The sequence below is a fragment of the Oenanthe melanoleuca genome, chromosome 2 (genome assembly GCF_029582105.1).
Source record: "Oenanthe melanoleuca isolate GR-GAL-2019-014 chromosome 2, OMel1.0, whole genome shotgun sequence".
NCBI lineage: Eukaryota > Metazoa > Chordata > Aves > Passeriformes > Muscicapidae > Oenanthe > Oenanthe melanoleuca.
Window position 1 is genome coordinate 121,282,802 of NC_079335.1, and position 17,674 is coordinate 121,300,475.

Below are 17,674 nucleotides of genomic sequence, written 5' to 3' on the forward strand. Positions count from 1 at the left end.
CAGGATGGGATTGTGCGAATGAAATCTCATCCTTGTCCCTGAAAAACAATCAAAAAAGAGGATTTAAGGATTCTTTACCTGCTCTGAGTTATACAGGGCTGAGACAACCTAACCCCTTAAATTTTGACATGATAATTAATATGAACTTCATTACCCAGGGATCACTCAAACATCTTGATAATGAAACTTAGAATCTGTGCCTTCTAAGTTCAGTAGCAGATTTTTCAGATATATTTTGATGAAGGCATAGCAGAGCTTATTGCCATTATTTTTCTCTGTGATGTCCTGGATGAGAAGGCATTTTTGCAGTGTCTGGATTATGTGTACTTTTTAAAACAGTACCTATTGGGAAAAGAATAGTTTCATGGTCTCTTATATAAGACACAACCATTGTTTCAAGATGACTGTTAATAAGAGCAATGAAGTGTGACCCCTAAGTATTCCAAACTGATAATAAAAGATAAGCAATTTTTTTACATTTCCATTTTTTTTTTTTTTTTTTTTTTTTAAAGAAGGGGTTCTGCTGTTCTTGAGCTGATGTAACCTTATGATGTGAATTACTTCATTGACAGTCTGAAATAAGCTTGCTGTGTGTCTAAATCCAGGCACATTTTTCTTCAAAGACTAGGACTTTCAAAAAGATGATAAATCAGTCATTTCAAACACTTGGATCTTGCCCTGGAAGTATTTCATGCCTGCTTCTGTCTTATTTGTTGTCTTGAAACAATGGTTTAAGGAGAAGAAAACATATAATTGCTCTGTAATTTCTACGCTAAAATGTTTTCTTTTGAAGTAGCTCCGCTTAGCATGTAAAAATACTTCTGGGTCTTAGTCAAGCATTTAGTACAATTTAAAACTGCAATACTAAATTTCATTGGTTGGACTGTTTATTAGATAAGGTAGAAATGAAAGCAGCAGGCAATTTAATTAGCAGTAATTTTTCTGGGCAAGTCATTACTTTGATGAACTTCAGAGCAATGTTTATGGCTCCTAATTAACCATGTTAGTCATTTGATTGAATAATCACTTTGGAAATGTTTCTACAATTTGATTAGAGTCTGACCCACTCTGATAGTCATAAATTAACTGATAGCACTTTAGGATAACAAGACTCTAGTTACTTTACGAGAAATAAACTCTTCCTTGCTGTATTTTTTTGGTCCTCTGTGGACTGTTTAAGCACAAGCTAACCAGAAGATTAAGTAATGTTGGTACAAACAATGCTTGTTAAAGAGACTCCAGATGTTAATTAGAATTGACTTAGGAGCATGGGAGATGAAACTCTGACTTGGCTAAGAAGACAGGTTTGTGGATGCATGCATAATTCTTTATTCAGTATACTCTGCTCTATCACTTTGCAGGAGTGGAGTTCATGAGTCAAAAAGGGCTTTGCTGCCAATAGTAGAGAAGTTTTACCTAAAATAGAAAATAGCATCTGTTTCAGTTCTACAGCTTCCTCTTTTTTACGTAGATTTTTCCATTCTCCTTAGAATTCCATCTACTTAGTAACATGAATGATTCCTTGCAGGTGAAGCACTGCTTGTAGCCTTGACTTCTAGTCTGCAGAGCTATACTTGACTCTGGTGATCATTGAGTCACTGATTCCTGTGGTTGCTCAGAGTAGCTGCCTGAGGCATTAGAGATTCTCTAGGCCTGAGGAAGCAGGCACCGAGCATTTTACTGAGAGAGGAGGTAATGAAGAGTTTGGCACAGATGTGCAAGAGGGACCGTGGACTGTTAGAGGAAACTTATTATTACAGCCCTGTGTTTCACTTGTTTGTGAAGTCAGTGTAAAACCTCATTTTCTTATCCTGCTAAATCTTTGATACTCATCACTAGTCAGTGAACAGTGAAATTTGGAATCACAGGCTGAAAGAGTCTGTAGGCAGTGTTGGAAAAATAATGTCTGCTCTTTCGACCTCTGTTTGCATCCCTTAAAGAGTTACAAGTTACTGGTAACAGATTGCATAGTTTAGGGTAGGAGTTCATGCAAGATCAAATAGACTTTGTTAAGCAAGACTTTTGTTATCCAAGAAGTAGGTTAAACATGGTCTAGAAGGGCAAACATTTACGGTGTGTTTCTGTTTGCAAGTCCCTGTGCACAGGATGTGACTACTTGGGGACAGTGCAAGACATGGGGAAGAAAAAGAAAGACATTTAAAGAACACGTTTTTCATTAGTTCTATTTGGCTTTTCTTTTTCTTCCTGCAGATTTGAGTAGAGATGGAGAATAGCAAATAAGTATCAGTCTTACTTAGCATATGCACAGTATTTTTTTTTTAAGGTGTCATTTTTATTTTAAACACACACAAGTGGACAGTGATATAGATAGACCTACATTTCTAGATAAAATGCTTAGCCATTGCATAAAATTTCATTAACCCTACAAGTCCTTAACCAGAGCCTAAAAACCATTATCCTACTCAAAATGCACTTTGACATTCCTTGTGTAAATGTACAGTTTAAAACTCTCCAGTGTGACTGAAAGTCTTTTCAGCAAAATTGGTTAAAAACTTTCGGTTGAATTAGTCACAAAGATAGATATACAAGCACAGGGTTTAAAATATTCTTGGTCTCTGTGCTGATTTTTTTTGTGGATGGTCCAAAGTTGCCATGGGAGTCAGCTTTTAGCAAAGTTGATTGCAAAAGGTTTGGAGTTCAAGTGCCTATCGTAGATAGGATCTGTGAGCCTCACATCATGTTTTTCTCCTTGCCCATGTGTGCTGTGTTCTGCTCTGAAATGCTGACTGTGTGTTGACAGGTTCCCTCTCACTGTAACTTGCATCCTTTTCTGTTGCTCTTCTTCTTGCAGCCTGTCCCATTGATAACCTGCACACTTTTAATCCCAGACAGTCTTTTGACTTGCATTGTCATCTTCTCCTTTCAGAAGTGCCTAGCTGCCATTCCATTTACATGAGGCAAGAAGGCTTCCTGGCTCACCCAAACAGAACAGAAGTTAAGTTTTCTATTATGTATTTTATATGATAGAAATGTAAAAAAAAATAAAAGCCTGGGGGTATTTGGGGTTCACTGGTTTAATTCTGCTGCTGGGAATACTTGCATAATCCTTCTTTCACCTTTCAGTTTTGAATTTCTGATGCACTGATTTTTTTGTTATTTCTTTTAGTGTCATGGGTTGATCAGGATAGAAGCAATTATACTATGAACCTAACTCATTCTGCTTTTCAAGGCCTCTAGCAATTGAAAGGAAGAGACACTTAAAAATTTGTCTGTTTCATCCATTCTTCTCAAGTGATATTTTACGGACTGTTAACATGACAGGCTCAGTTTACTGTGTTAAGTAATCTATTTTATACTTTAAATTCATAAAGGTTTTGTCTTTTTCCTTTTGCTATTTTTTTTTGCAATATTTTGATGCACTTTATGCCCAAATTGAGACGTCCCAAAATTCCCAGTGATTTCAGTAGGACAGAGCTTATGCAGTTGTCAAAATTAATAATTCTGATGGAAAGAACTTTATATGTACTAAAAAGAAGTCAAACAGAACTAAAATGAGTGAAAGAGAGGTTATAGCCTCCACTGTCTTGTTTTAGTTTATCTGTCTTAAGACTATATTATTTTCTGCTTGTTTGTTTAGGATTTGTTTGTTTTTCTTCCAGTGGACAAATTTCAGAAATGTGATGGAATCTGATTTTGGGATTGATAAGAATCCAGATAGATGTGTGAATCAAAGTCTTCCAGGAAGACTTCATTTGCTAATGTAAAGACAGAATCAAAAAGATAACACATCTGGCTAAAATCCTGTTTGCTTCTGGGTTGAAATAAAGACAGAAAAAAAGAGAAAGGTAGTGTTTAACAAGGAAGGTGAAACAGGAGATAGCAATTTCTAAGTCTTATTATATGAGATTATATTAAGTATAGAAGCTTGATAAGGGATGTGAGAGACATCAGGAAAAAATAAACAAACTGCAGGGATAAGGGCAAAATATCTTGAGTTTTAATCACAGCACACATAGGGGAAAACCCATCTTAGCTGTGTTATGCTCTTGTAAGGAGTTGGAGGTGGCAAAATTTTCATGAATGATGTAAAAAAAGCAGTGATGTTTGCTAAATATTTGTTTTCTGTATTTGGAAATCAATCAACATAATTTTACAGAATAAAGGTCACGTCAAATCTGATTCTGTTCTTTGCTGAAGATAAAAGTTTGATTGATAAAGATGCTTGTATCATAAAGTTAGACTTTTTATGACATTCAATTTATCTCTGCATTACATTCTGATTAAGAAGTTAGCACAAAGCAATATCAATAGAGTACACATTAAATACATTAAGACCTGGCCAACTGACAGATCTCAGAGTGGCTGTCACCAGACAATCATCTCTGAATGGATTATAGTTCTGTAGGAATTTATATCAGGAGTGTTGCTATTCAATATTTTCAGTAAAGATATGGAACAAAGTTAATAGATAACTTTATGGCACATAGAGCAGTAAATAACTGGCAGGACAGAGCAGCCACACAAAGCAGTTTGAATTGTTTGGTTATCTGGGCACATTAAACAATTTTTTTTTTTAATACATGAATGTAGAATGGGCCTGTGGAACCGGGAAACAATATATTGGAAAAAAGGATTTTGAGGTGGGCCTCCTCCTCAGCTTCACAGTAGGAAACCAGCCCAACCAAGCACTGTAACCTTAAGGCAAAAAGCCTTCTGTAATACTTAGGCAGTCAAAAGGAGGGCTGGAGGGTGGCAGGAGAGGAGGAGATGTTTGTCTCACTCAGTAGCACTGGTGAGACTGATACTGATAAGCAGTACAGTTCTGGTTAAGCAAAACATGAGCATAATAGGAAATAGTAGGAATGTGTACAGAAAGGTGTGCTAGAAAGACTGCCAAGTTATAAACAGTGTCTTTTAATGATGAAATAAAATTTTACAAAATGATCTTAATTGGAAGGAACATCAAGAGCAATGTTTGAGGGTGACTTGTGTGGGTGTGAGAAGGAAATACTGAGTGGTATTTCTTTAGTCTTGCAGGGAGAAGACCTACAGGAACTAATGGTTAAATGTCAAAGCCATGCTAGTTCAAACAGGAAATGAGCAAACATTTTGTAATAAATCATAGAGAAAAATGGGTGCTTTTTCATTTTAGCAGGTGGAGATTAACAGTCTCTTGGGAATGCATATGTTAATTAAACACCCTTGTACTTAGGCCAAAATGTTGGGATTGGGCGGTGTGTAAAGGATGTGGGATATTAATCTGATTCCTGTATAACTTAGTGTTCCCTCTGGCATTAAGCCTGTGATCTCTTTTTTCTCCTTGCATCTTTTGTATAAACACCTGTCTCTTTTTAACTTACAGGCTGTATGTATGAGAAGGGACCTAGGCAGTTTTATGATGACACTTGCGTTGTTCCAGAGAAGTTTGACGGTATGTATGACACATCTCTCTTTTTCCTGTGTAGGGAGATGAAAAAGAAAGAGATGAGGGACTTTTCTCTGTTGCTGATCAAAAAAGCCCAGTAACGTTCCAATTTAGGATTCCTTAACACACCATTTGTGGTGCACCCAACCAAAGCTGACCTTTGTCTCTTGAAACCAAAGTCTCCTCTTCAATAGGATGTCATTCGACTTTTGCCAGCAAAAGATACTGCATCCAGACTTGTGGCAGAGGAGCTCAGTTCCTGCACTGTTGAGAAGTAATAAGAGGATTTCCATTGCACTGATGATCACATACTGCTTGTTGTTTGAGATTTAATGAAAGCTGTACTTATAATTAACAAAACAGTGGAGAATGCAGCAGCTTTGGTTTTACTGAGGATTAAGCCTCTTGTCTTGCTGTCTACAAAGTGATGAATAGTGGGAAGTGAGTATATAGGACATTTTTGTGTTTGTGCCAATGTATTTGCACTAGGTTGAATGTACTAGTGGTTTATTTTTCAGTGGGATTGATAACAAATCAATGCTCTGTTCACAAAACTACCAATTACAGCAGTTTTTTTTAAAGAGGAATTCTGAGGTCAATTAAAATGAATGGTCCAAATTATTCTCAGTTACTCTGACGTAAAATCAGTTTCCTGGTGTAACTCAGTTGATTTCAGATTTATTTCATTATAAGCAAAGTAGTTGGACACTATTTCTTGCCAGTGACTCTGCTAGTCTGCAACTTTGGGAAGTAATTTAGAAACCAATTACTTAAATTTGATAGAATGGCATTATGTTAGTGTATGCATGCTAGTGTAGTGTTGTTGGTGTAGCTTTTGTGTTAGTGTATGTATGTCCAGCTTTATGTATTTCAGCAGGAAAGATTAGATATTTTCTGATAAACTTGTAAACAAATGTCTGACCACAGCTAAAAGTAGGGCTGGAGAATTGGTGTTTTACTCCTACTTTATTTTGTTTGTTTTGTCCTGAGACTAATTGACTACAAAACTATTGCGTGTTTAGCAGCATTTGTTGTATTTGCTGAAAAGTTGGAGACTCTGAAATGAAAGTAACCCAGAGAATTGCACATTCTTCAGAGTATCACATATATTTTTATGCTGGTAAGAAATAGATAAAGAATTTTAGACAATATTAGATCTAACTGAAGACTGCTCAATCCAGTGTTGCGTTGTCACTGTATTGACACAGTTACAGAGTGATTTTGAGGTATCAAAAGTCTACTTTATATCTTGGCTTTGCAATGTGAGCTCATTTGGGCTTTTAAAATTTTTTTTTGAAGCACACCATGTCGGGTATTTTTTTTTTTTTTTATTCCCCAGATCACAAATGATTGTGGAGCTGATTTGAGCACCAGTGTCAGGTTTATATGTACATTTATGGGAATGGGATCAGACCCTGCACTACAAGAAGTTAAAACTCGTTAACAGTAGCATTTGTCTATGTCTTCCTTTGAGAACCTTTTGGTTAATTTGTGTTTTATACAGGAAGGCAATGAAAATGAAAAAGAAATACAAATACAGTAAAAGAAATAAATGTTGTGAAGGATTTTTCTGCCTGAAAAGCAAGCAGTCTGCTGCTAGTTTCTATGACTGCCCATTGAGAGAACACCTTGTACTCTAGAAGATTGATCTCATCATGCAAATAGTTGTGTTTATGCTTGCAGCATGTTATGAGGCAAGAATAGTAGATGTGTCATCATATTATGGCCAGTAAAGCAAGAGTTGGATAAGCCCAGGGCTAGTCGTGATGTTTCAGAAGTAGATTCTCAGCTGCTTCATTTGAAATCAAAGATCAGCACAAGGAAAGAATTTGATCCTGTGTAATACTGCACTTGCTATTTGCACATTGCTCAGCTATCATTACAAGAAAAAGAACTGTCCTTGAAAAAGAAGGACTTTCAGGACTGCAACTTGAACCTCACATAAACCAAAAAGCCTTGTGTTGATTTATTTGTTTTCAGCAGCTATTGAGTCAATTTTCTTTCCTGATTACAAAAGGAAGTGCTCCATTTTTAATATTATTATTCTGCCTTTCACTACACAAAGCCATTCTGTAATGGCTGTCAGAGCATCCTAATGTTGTGGTTGAATGTAAATTCCTGACTTTCCTTATTAAACAGGTCACACTATTTATTGGAGGCTTTTGCTGTTCTGATAATTTAAATGAGGAATTTTACCAGTATATTTAGGATTGAGTCCTTGTGTGGAAAAGAAAATACTGTCTGCTTCAGCATCAGACCTTTCAGCTGTTGTTGTTTGCATGAGTTGTTCGGTATAAATTTGATTTAAAAACAACAAAGACAGTATGGATGTAGCAGGATAGTTTTCTCATTGGCAATTTGTGGAACAGCTAGTAGAATGTTATTAATATTTTTTAAACCTTTTTTAAAACCTTTTTTAAAAGGTTTTTCTAGACTTAAAATTTTAGAAAAATTAACTTATTGCTTTTCAGAGGGAATACTAGTTTAATATGTAGATATGAGTAAAAGTCATTTTTACTCATATGCAAGTCCAATATGCCACAGAGGAACTCCCATATCTGCAGGATTTACATGCCTATACATAAAGCACATGCCGTTTAAGTCCAAGTCAAATACTTTGCCAAATTTTCCTTAGAAGCATTTGCATGCAAGAGAAGTTTCACTCAATAGGGTTTTGCAGCTTTATGAAGCTTAAATTACTTTACCAACACTGGGGCCTGTGCAAAGTATAGTACACAAACACAGTTCTATCAGGGTTCATTCAAAAGTAGTTTATGTTCTTTCAGAGAAGATATTGCAAAATGGTTTGCAAGAGATTTTCATTTATCAAAACTACATGGGGAGAGGTTTAGTGAGCCTCCCATAAATCATGAATGAATTTAAGTGCTTTTTAGTATATTAATATGTTATTGTAAGTCCCCAGCAAACAGGGGAACATTGCATTTGTGGGTGGCTGATTTTTCCCTCTGTTTTGTTACCCCTAATGAATGATTGCTTTATGTGACAAAGGGAGTGATGGTGTTCCAGGGTGACTCTGTTGCTGTTGTGTGCAGGTGATGTCAAGCAGGAGCCAGGCATGTACCGCGAAGGACCCACGTATCAGCGGCGAGGCTCGCTTCAGCTCTGGCAGTTCTTGGTAGCTCTTCTTGACGACCCATCCAACTCTCACTTCATAGCATGGACTGGCCGAGGCATGGAGTTCAAGCTGATTGAGCCAGAGGAGGTGAGTTAGACAGACAGCACACCCTCACATCACTGCCCCATCCTGCAAATTCAACTGTGCTCCTTTGGAATTAGGTCTTAGTTTCCTTCAGTATTTTCTTTCAGTAGTGCTTTAGAAGGGTGATATGAAGGATTGGCAAGGGAAATGCTTCAATTATAGGACAGAGGTATGGTTATGCATAGATTTGACTCCCAGTCCCACAAAATAATAAAAAGGTTGCAAGTACTTGAGTTAGTGAATAGTTCTGATTGATTGTGGGGTCCACATTTTTCAGAATCACTTTATGGAACTGTATTCCAAAATCCTTTGAAAACTTGTCTCTTTCTAGTCTTTTAGCACCAAATATTAGATTCATTAGATTTAATAATTGGTTTGTTTAGTACAGGCTTAGTACCTAGGCTTGCAAACACTCATGCACATGCATGGCTCTTCTGAACCATGAAGGACTCATGGGGTAGATAAAATTACTTATATTCATGAACATTTGCTGAAGCATGGCTTAGCTCACTTGTGTGATAAACAGGAATAAATTGAATGTTTTATTACATAAACCGTTTTGGACTAGGTAATGTTATGTAACCTAGCCTGCATTCTAAACTATCATGGAAACTGTTGGAAGATCAGGTGTATGTGAAGTCTGTTGTAAAATTCATTGATGTTGAGGATTTAGTCAGGGTTACTAAAAGGCAGTATCATTCTGCTTACATGTTTGCCCCTTGAATAGGGTCTTCTAATAGAGGAGACCACAGTAAATTTTCTGTCAGAATCCCCTCTTAGTTAGACCTGAGTGGGAAGACTTGGGGTGTATGTCTGTTTCTGCATTTCACCAGCTATTTCTGCTGTTTGCCATCCATCTACTGGCATTAGCAGTCTAAAAGCTTTCTTGCATGTTACTTATATGTTCTGCTAACAGCTCTGTGGAGATGCTGGAGTAGCTGGGGATGGTGTCAGGACTGATTCCCTTTCCTTTCGACGTGGTCTGCCTGAGGAGCAGGTTGTTGCAAGGACCCCAGTGCTGGTTCTCATTTGTCTGAGCATCCCCTGCTCTAGTGATAGTCACCATGGCAGGTCCTGGCATTGTGTGTCTGAGGATTTAAACTCAGAAAAGTCTTAGTCAATATGATACTGAAAATTTGCTGGCAAGTCTGCAACCTTAGCAGGATACATGGATTCTTTAGCTGTGTAACCTGTCCCAGAGCAGAACGAAAGCTTTGGAAAGTCTTTTGTTTGGGTTTGGTGGATGATGTACATGATTTTCCCCCCTACCCTAGTCTTGTATTTTTTACTCTTTTAGCTTTGTTTTGTCCTTAAGGTATGCCAAATTTTTTTCAAGATTGTAGAGTTTTATTGAGGAATGGTTTCCAGCAGATGGTGCAAAAACTTTATAGATTTTATTAGCTAAGGAAAGGAAAGTAACAACCACCTAAGGTTTCCTTATTATGTAATTCCCTGAAGAACTAAATATTCTAATTTAACTTAAACAGATCATCTGCATGTCTAACTGTGTAGAAGTTGCTTTGTGTTTTTGAGCAGCATTGCATCCAAGATCTGGAGGAGGCTTGAAGCTTGCCTCACTCTGTGTGTTCCTAGGAGTACAAAGGAGTCTAACTTGTTTTCATATGAATGTCATGAATCTGACAGAAACACTCAATTAAAATAAGAATAGCCTATGGGAAGTTGCACAGTTCTGTTGGTTGCCAAGTGTAAATTGAAGGGAAAGCAAAGAGCCTGTTGGTTTTGCTGTGGCAGGTTAGGATGTCAGTGACATGACCTTTCCATCCACTCCTTACTGGAGGTTTATGCCCTCGTAGGAAGAGTGACAACAAAAATGAATATGTATCAGCTCCTGGAGTGCCACAGTTCATTCAGAAAGTAAGTAACTGTGAACTATGGAGCCTGAGAATTTGGCATAGGTCTATTTATGCAGGCTTATCACAGGGACAGCAACCTTCAGCAGGAAGGTAGGGTAGAAGGGTAGAAGCCTGCATCCCTTTCACAGAGCAGGGCTAGGTATATGCTATGCAGTTCAGGGGTGGGAACTGGACCAGATTGCTTGTCTAGGAGTGTCAGAATACCACACAATGTAACATATTCTTCACTGTTACTTGTTTGTCTTTGCTGTGTATTTATTTATTTTGCACGCCTGTTATGTTGGGGACTTTTAGGACTCAGAAAGAAAAAAAACAAACAAAAAACTTTGGAAGGAATAAAAAAGGAGTGATGTGGTCATGTGTTACAAAAATGAGTAAGTGAATCAAAGTTGGACATCTAGGCCAAATCTGCAGCTGGAATAAATTTACATGATTGGAGGTGTGTTTCAGTACAGCTAAAATGTGGCTGAAGTTAGGAAAACCGTGATAATTTACATAAGCCTGAAAAGCTGTGCCACTGAAAGGAAATAATGTGTTCAAAAGAAATTTTAGAAATTATTGTCCAGGTGGATACTGAAATCATGGATTTTGCTCAGTGCTGCATGTTGTCATGGCTTGCATCAAAAAGTTCCAGACACCTACGGGAAGTTTTGCAGAGCAGTCTGCAGAGATAGCTGTTTGGCTACTCTGTCATTTTTCCAGAGCTGTAATGCATATACACCTCTCAATCATTTTTATAAAGTGTGCTTAAAGAGTTCATCAGCTCTGCCTTTTTTTCCCTCTGGTGATATTATAGTTATTTTTACAGACAGTAATTGAAATGTCACCAATAGCCGATTAAATTTCAGGCAAGGAATAAGAAGTTAAGCTCTTTAAACAAAGGGTCGCTTTGTCCAAAACTATCTTTAGCAATAAAACAGGAAGCATAAAGTCAAGTAGAAAGCATAAGTCAGAGAAGAAGGCATATTGTTCTCTATGGAATAGCTTCATGAGTTACTTGCAATTCACTTTTTATTGTTGTTTTTAAGGCAAATTATGCGACTGAAACTATGAAATTTCTGTTCCATTCTTCATACTGCCATATAGTTCTTCTAAACAATTATGCTGCCCCTCAGATATTTTTTTTTATTTTTTTTTATTTTTTGCTGAGTTAATGTTTAAGACTGGGAGTTGTCTTTTGACTTGTATCTCCTAATAATTGCAACATTGCTGTCATTCCAAGTACAGTCTGGATTAGTTAATGAACTAAATGTGTATGTATTTGTGTTTAAAATAATTTTTTTTTCAGACTGCAAGGAAAAGACAGGCACAGTACTATTATCCATAGTATCAAACTGAAGAAAGGGTTTGTGAAAGTTTTCTGGAACTTGCTAAATACTTTTTGTCCGTCATCTCTTTGTATGGCTTTATTTTTTCATTGGTTTTCTTTATTAAAAAGCAAAGAGAAACCCTAACCCTCCACCACATTGTCCAATAAATCTGTTTAAAGTTTAATGATGATATACATCCAATTAAAATTCATAGTACATGGGAAGTTCAAGTCATGGCAACTTTTTTCCTATTTGTTACATCTGCAGGCTTTTCCCTCCTCCATCCCCAAATAAATTATCTGGTGATAAGATCTGCTTGTTAAATGCATGTAACAAATCATTGCTAATCCATTTTTGTGGCAGGTGGCACGTCGCTGGGGGATTCAGAAAAACAGGCCAGCTATGAACTATGATAAACTTAGCCGATCTCTTCGCTATTATTATGAAAAGGGAATCATGCAAAAGGTGAGTAGCTAATTTTGTATTACATTTCACCAGAGTCTTGCATGTTAATCCATAGGTCAGTTTACAAGGAGTGCTTGTAATTGCATGGCTCAGGTAGTTTTTCATCTGCTTAGGCAAACTCTAAGCTTTTGGACCTACTAGGTTCAGCATATGCATTGATATTTTTTTTTCTATGTAAAAAATGTCTGTGGTTTTAGTTCACATAATGCATTTCATGATTATAAGGAAAGAAGTAATATTCAAAAATATCCAAAAGAGCTTCCTGGCAGCTGGGAAAGGCAATCGGTAGAGTACAGTATGATTTGCAGATCTAAATTAGCTGCCCAGTGCTTGGGTACTTTAAGTGCAAGACAGGGTAGAATAATTATGCCTATTAACATATCAAGTACTTTAATATTTTTACTGCTGGTGTTGTAGTAATACTGATTTTGAGTGGAATTTAATATTTATAATAGACTGATTTAGGAGAAATATTTAGCAATAATTTATATATTACAGACTAGTCTTGCTGACAGTATTCAATTTATCCTCCTACTGTGGCTTGCTGTTTTTTAAATCTTGCTGTGTAGTACCATGTAGATTGACTGAGAAATCAATAGGAGAGACCAGTCTGCTGTATCTACAAAATTGCTAGGGGTATTCAAAATCATAATAAATATCTTGGACTGCAAAACCTATTCCATGTCTTTTCACGTTGCTCTTGTGACCAGTGATAATGTGTTTAAACTTATCATAGGCCAATTCCATGAATGGAAACAGTGCTCTCAGCTCAAGTTACTGGGCAACTTTTCCAGTAGTTTTTGTGAAATCTTACAAGCTCTCTTTCTTAGATTATGGGATTGTTATAGTGCACTCCTTTTTCACTACCACTAGTCAACTTGGACAACAATCTGGGCTAGTAGTGGCTTGCAGTCCTTCAGTAGCTCAGCACCTCACTCATTTTTGTGTGTGACCTAACTGTGAGCAGAGTCTTTGCAAAGTGGATTGGAATCTGGGTCCGATCAGGGAGAAGCAGAACCACCAGCAGCTTGGTTTTGCTGACTGGTGCTTCAGCCAGAGGAGTTCCTTGTTGCAGGTTGCAGCTCAGCAGCACAGGCAGCTGTGCTGCCAGCACACTTCAAAGGCAGCACGGGGATAAAAAAAAAAAAAAAAAAAAAAAAATGTAGCAGCGTGAGGCAAGTTGAAAAGGTGGGGATAGAAATACCAGAAGGCTGATAAAGCTGCCCCAACCCACACATCCATTTAACATGGAAAGTTTACAAGTACTTTTGACAGCTAGCTTGCTACATTCTAAACTACTACTCTATTATCTACAACAAAATGTTTAACACATGTTTTGAAAGCTAGCTTGTATGCTTATTTTTCTGACATAGCAATGTTTCAGGTTTGTCTGGGATCACTCTATCTGGCCAGTTAGTGTATGTTAAAAACTAATGAGGGTTCTAGATGCAAAGCAGGTTTTTTTATGGCAAAGTTTGTATGCATATTTTCCCATATTTTTCAACAGTGTTAGCAGGTTATGCAAAAGCCTGATTTCTGAATGCAACCTCTAGTCTATCAAACTTGCTGACATTATTTGATTTTAAAAATTCTGCTGCAGATACAGTTCCTACCAAATTCTATTTGTAGAATAAATAAGCTGATGGATTAAAGAGGTGCTTCAAGCTATTTTACACCTATGAGAAGAGAGCTGATAAGTTTGCAACACTTTATCCCTCTTCACTAACTCACTTCATTGCTATGGTAGCTAGAGTTGCAAGAAGCAGACAATATGGTTTTTATTTTAAAATCATTTTAATAAATTGTGAACATGCAATCTAATGCATTTTTTTAAGCAGAATTTTTAAAATAAAGTACTTGAGAAGACACTATATTGACTTCCATTTGTTGTTTGTAATAAGACAGCAATTCTGTGTTGTTTTTATCATTCTCTAACTTTTAGGAAATTGAAGCATAGACATTTAAGGCTGTTTCTGATTAAGGGAAAACTTTAGGATCTTTGCCCCTCCATAAGCAAATCCCAGCTTTGCATGAGCAATTGCTAAGTACATATTAGCCTATGTATTTGCTTACTGCTGCAATCAGCATGCACTATAACTAAAGTGCTTTTATACGTAAGTATGAATCAATCTGTGTAAAGTGAAATCCAGATCTCTGTCGTGCAATGTGATTCCTTTTTCCACTTTGCACACAGAGTGTTTTTTTATTTTGCCACTGTAGTGACAATTTGTTTACATTTTCCAATAAGAACAGTTCCATTTGTGGTTAAGTATAGGAAACGATTGCAAACAAATGTTTAGAATTAGAATTCTTAGTTCGTCTTCCAACAGGATGTCACGTGTGGCAAAATCAAGAGCATTCTGCACAGTCTGCTTTGGCAGGTCCCACTTGTCTTTGCTAGGTCACTGCATTACCAGTTCTACTGTCATGTTATTAATTGTGTAACAAAGGTGAGTTCTTTACGGGACTGTTGAACTTGGAGTTGCAAAACACGAGGCCTTAATGCTGCACCTTTTGCTTCCCCTTCTGTTGTCCTAAGGTGGCTGGAGAAAGATACGTCTACAAGTTTGTTTGTGACCCCGAAGCGCTTTTCTCCATGGCTTTTCCCGACAACCAGCGCCCCTTGCTGAAGACTGACATGGAGCGCCACATCAATGAGGAGGACACTGTGCCTCTGTCCCACTTTGATGAGAGCATGGTCTACATGCAGGACGGAGGCTGCTGCAACACCCACCCCTACAACGAAGGCTATGTCTATTAACAGCAGTGACACTGAAGGGGTGTTCTCCCTCCCTTAAGCTTCTCCTCTTTCCCAAGACCCAGAGGAAAGCTGAATCGACTTCAGTTTGTTTTTTAAATAGTACACTAAAAGGGGCTTTTCCTGTTGCATTACTCCTATGGTCTGCCATGGACAGCGCACTTTATTTGAAAGGGGAGGGTTGGAACCTAAATGTTATTCTGTGTAAAAGGAGGAAAAGGGTGGGTTTGCTTTTTACTTAAGTTTGGGAAGGGAACATGCAGGTTTTAAGTACAAAAAAAAAAAAAAGCTATATCATGTCTGTTTTGTTTCATATCAGCATAAGATATTGTACATTTTCTCTGGGTATCCGTAGTACAGTTAATTCTCATTGTGCAAAATAACCACTTTTGATGATGATATCAGCACAGCATGCCTAGGGCATTTGTTTCTTGCCATTCTTAATTGTCTTTCTGCAGTTATAAAAGAGAAGCAAAGCATACACCACAGCATTTAATTTAGAAGTTTCCAGTGGCAGAACTTGTACCTTGCCTCTGAGAACAATCAGATAATTTTCCTAAGGTGGTTTTTTTGTTTCTTGTTTGTTTGTTTTTGTTTTTTTTGTTTATGACCTAAAAAAAAAGAAAATAAAAAAATCTTATTTAATGACAGACTGGCCATAAGTATAGTGACCAAGCAGTGAAATCCCTGACTTCAGGCTGCAAGCTGCATGCTGTATCTGGTGCCACATTGCTATACATATATGGCCAATGTACTATGGTGTTGATTTTTCAAGATCCATTTGAGGGTAGTATTTACATGGAATAGGCTTTCTGATGATCATGTCAGCATTAAATACAGGATCATGATCAGGAGGGAGAAAACATTTTGTATCCTTCCATTTCCTTTGGTACATAAATAAGTTATTTAATCAATAGGAATTAACTGTACTAAGTCACATATCTAATTATGCTGTTTAGACACAGCAAGCACTCCTTGAGAAAAATATCCAATACACTAAATAGGTACTTTAGTAATTTTTAGACACGGTACCCATTAATATGCATTTAAACCTTTTACTGCTGTGTTATGTTGATAACATATATAAATACTAGATAATGCTAATGCTTCTGCTGCTGTCTTTTTCTGTAATATTCTCTTTGATGCTGAATTTACTATGACCATTTATAAGCAATGCTGTAACTACAGGTAGCATTTCAGGACAAAATAGATGACTTGAACCATTTATTGCTTAGAGAATAGCTTACGCCATAGCTGTGCTATAAGCAGCTTTTATGCGCATCCACAAATGACTAGTAAGCTTCAGCTTGCTAAGGAAAGCTCTGCAGAACCTTTTGTAATTTTCGGTGGAACAGAGATGAACTGTCAAAGAATACCATGAAGTTGCTGTATGACGTTGTAGTGCTGGCACTGGTGTTACCAATCAACTTGTTTTGGACACTAAATGTAAATGTGATCAGATATGCTCAAAATTTAAATTTTGGGGGGTTTTTTTGGTTGTTTTGTTATTTTTTCAAATCGTTTTGTTTTTTGAGAGGGGTTACCTTGAACACAAATTACACGTGCTATTCTGTATGTAAAACAAAAACAGAAAGTGGCAAAACCCTAGAAGTTTGAAATATTTATGAGCACCTTTTTTGAAATACAATAATTCATAGTTCGAAGGGGTGGAGAGGGAGGTAAGAATTGGATTTAATTTTGCCCAGTGAAATTGAAATAGTTTCTATATGAAGTACTTCATTTTCCTAGATTGTCAAGAGGTCGTAGAAAAACAAGTACATAACCATAAAAAAACAAGAATTATTTTCATCGTAATGGATGGATTTCAAAGACAGTCCTAGGTGGTGGGTTAATCTTCCATCCTTTGTCAGTTAAGACACTACTTAAGTTATGAATATTTTAATACACATTTAATCAAAAGTAAAGAAGTAGTGGTCACTAGAAACCACAGGTGCATAAAAAGCATTTGGGCAGGTATTTAATTTACCTAGATCCATGTGACAACATATTTTATGATATATGCCTTAATATGCCACCTAATTCTGTCATCCATAGGTCTCAATGGCACTTAAATACTTGGTGATCAACTGAGAAAAGAAGTCTAAAATTGAAGAACTAGCAAAAAGGAAAGGGAAAATGTTGACTAATATTGTTTAAAAAAATGTGGTTTCCATTGAAATAAGGTTCAAATGAAACATGCTTTGATGAAAAATCCTTGGATTGGTTTTGGTTCTTTAATGTCAGCACAGAGCGCCTCTTGCCTGTGGCAGGATGTGGGTATTTGGGAAAGGGGTTGGACAAAAATGGAAAAAAAAAAAAAAAAAGATTTAAAAATTGCATTGAATGTGTAATATTTAAGAAGAAAAATTATATTTATATCTGTATATGGTAGTGACTCACTGAGCAAAACAAGCAGTCAGACCAACATTACATGATCTCTCAGCAGAAGACAAAAATGTCTTTCACTGAACTGATTAACCCTTTTTAAAATGTACCTAAGAGGTTTATTTAAAATCTATTTTTATTCCACTTTTTTGTTCATTTGGGGTTGGGTTTTTTTGGTTTTTTTTGTTTTGGTTTGTTTGGGGGTTTTCAGGTAGAATAATAAATCTGGCAGCTGATTTCTGCACGATTGTTGTGTATTGGATTCCTAACCATTTG

The 17,674-nt window shown here is 36.8% G+C and overlaps 1 protein-coding gene across 4 annotated transcripts in view; it reads left to right on the top strand.

The window, feature by feature from the left end:
* The window catches only part of ETV1 (ETS variant transcription factor 1), a 65,907-nt gene extending 48,560 nt beyond the window's left edge, over positions 1-17,347 (top strand). For 3 of the 4 annotated variants that reach the window (XM_056485088.1, XM_056485089.1, XM_056485091.1), the window contains 5 exons: positions 2,888-2,954; positions 5,322-5,392; positions 8,440-8,609; positions 12,154-12,255; positions 14,795-17,347. In XM_056485088.1, the coding sequence (XP_056341063.1) occupies positions 2,888-2,954; positions 5,322-5,392; positions 8,440-8,609; positions 12,154-12,255; positions 14,795-15,016 (632 nt within the window). In that variant the 3' untranslated portion in view covers positions 15,017-17,347. The remainder of the gene's footprint in view (positions 1-2,887; positions 2,955-5,321; positions 5,393-8,439; positions 8,610-12,153; positions 12,256-14,794) is intronic. The other variant, XM_056485090.1, reaches the window with a different exon arrangement.
* The last annotated feature ends 327 nt before the right edge of the window (positions 17,348-17,674 follow it).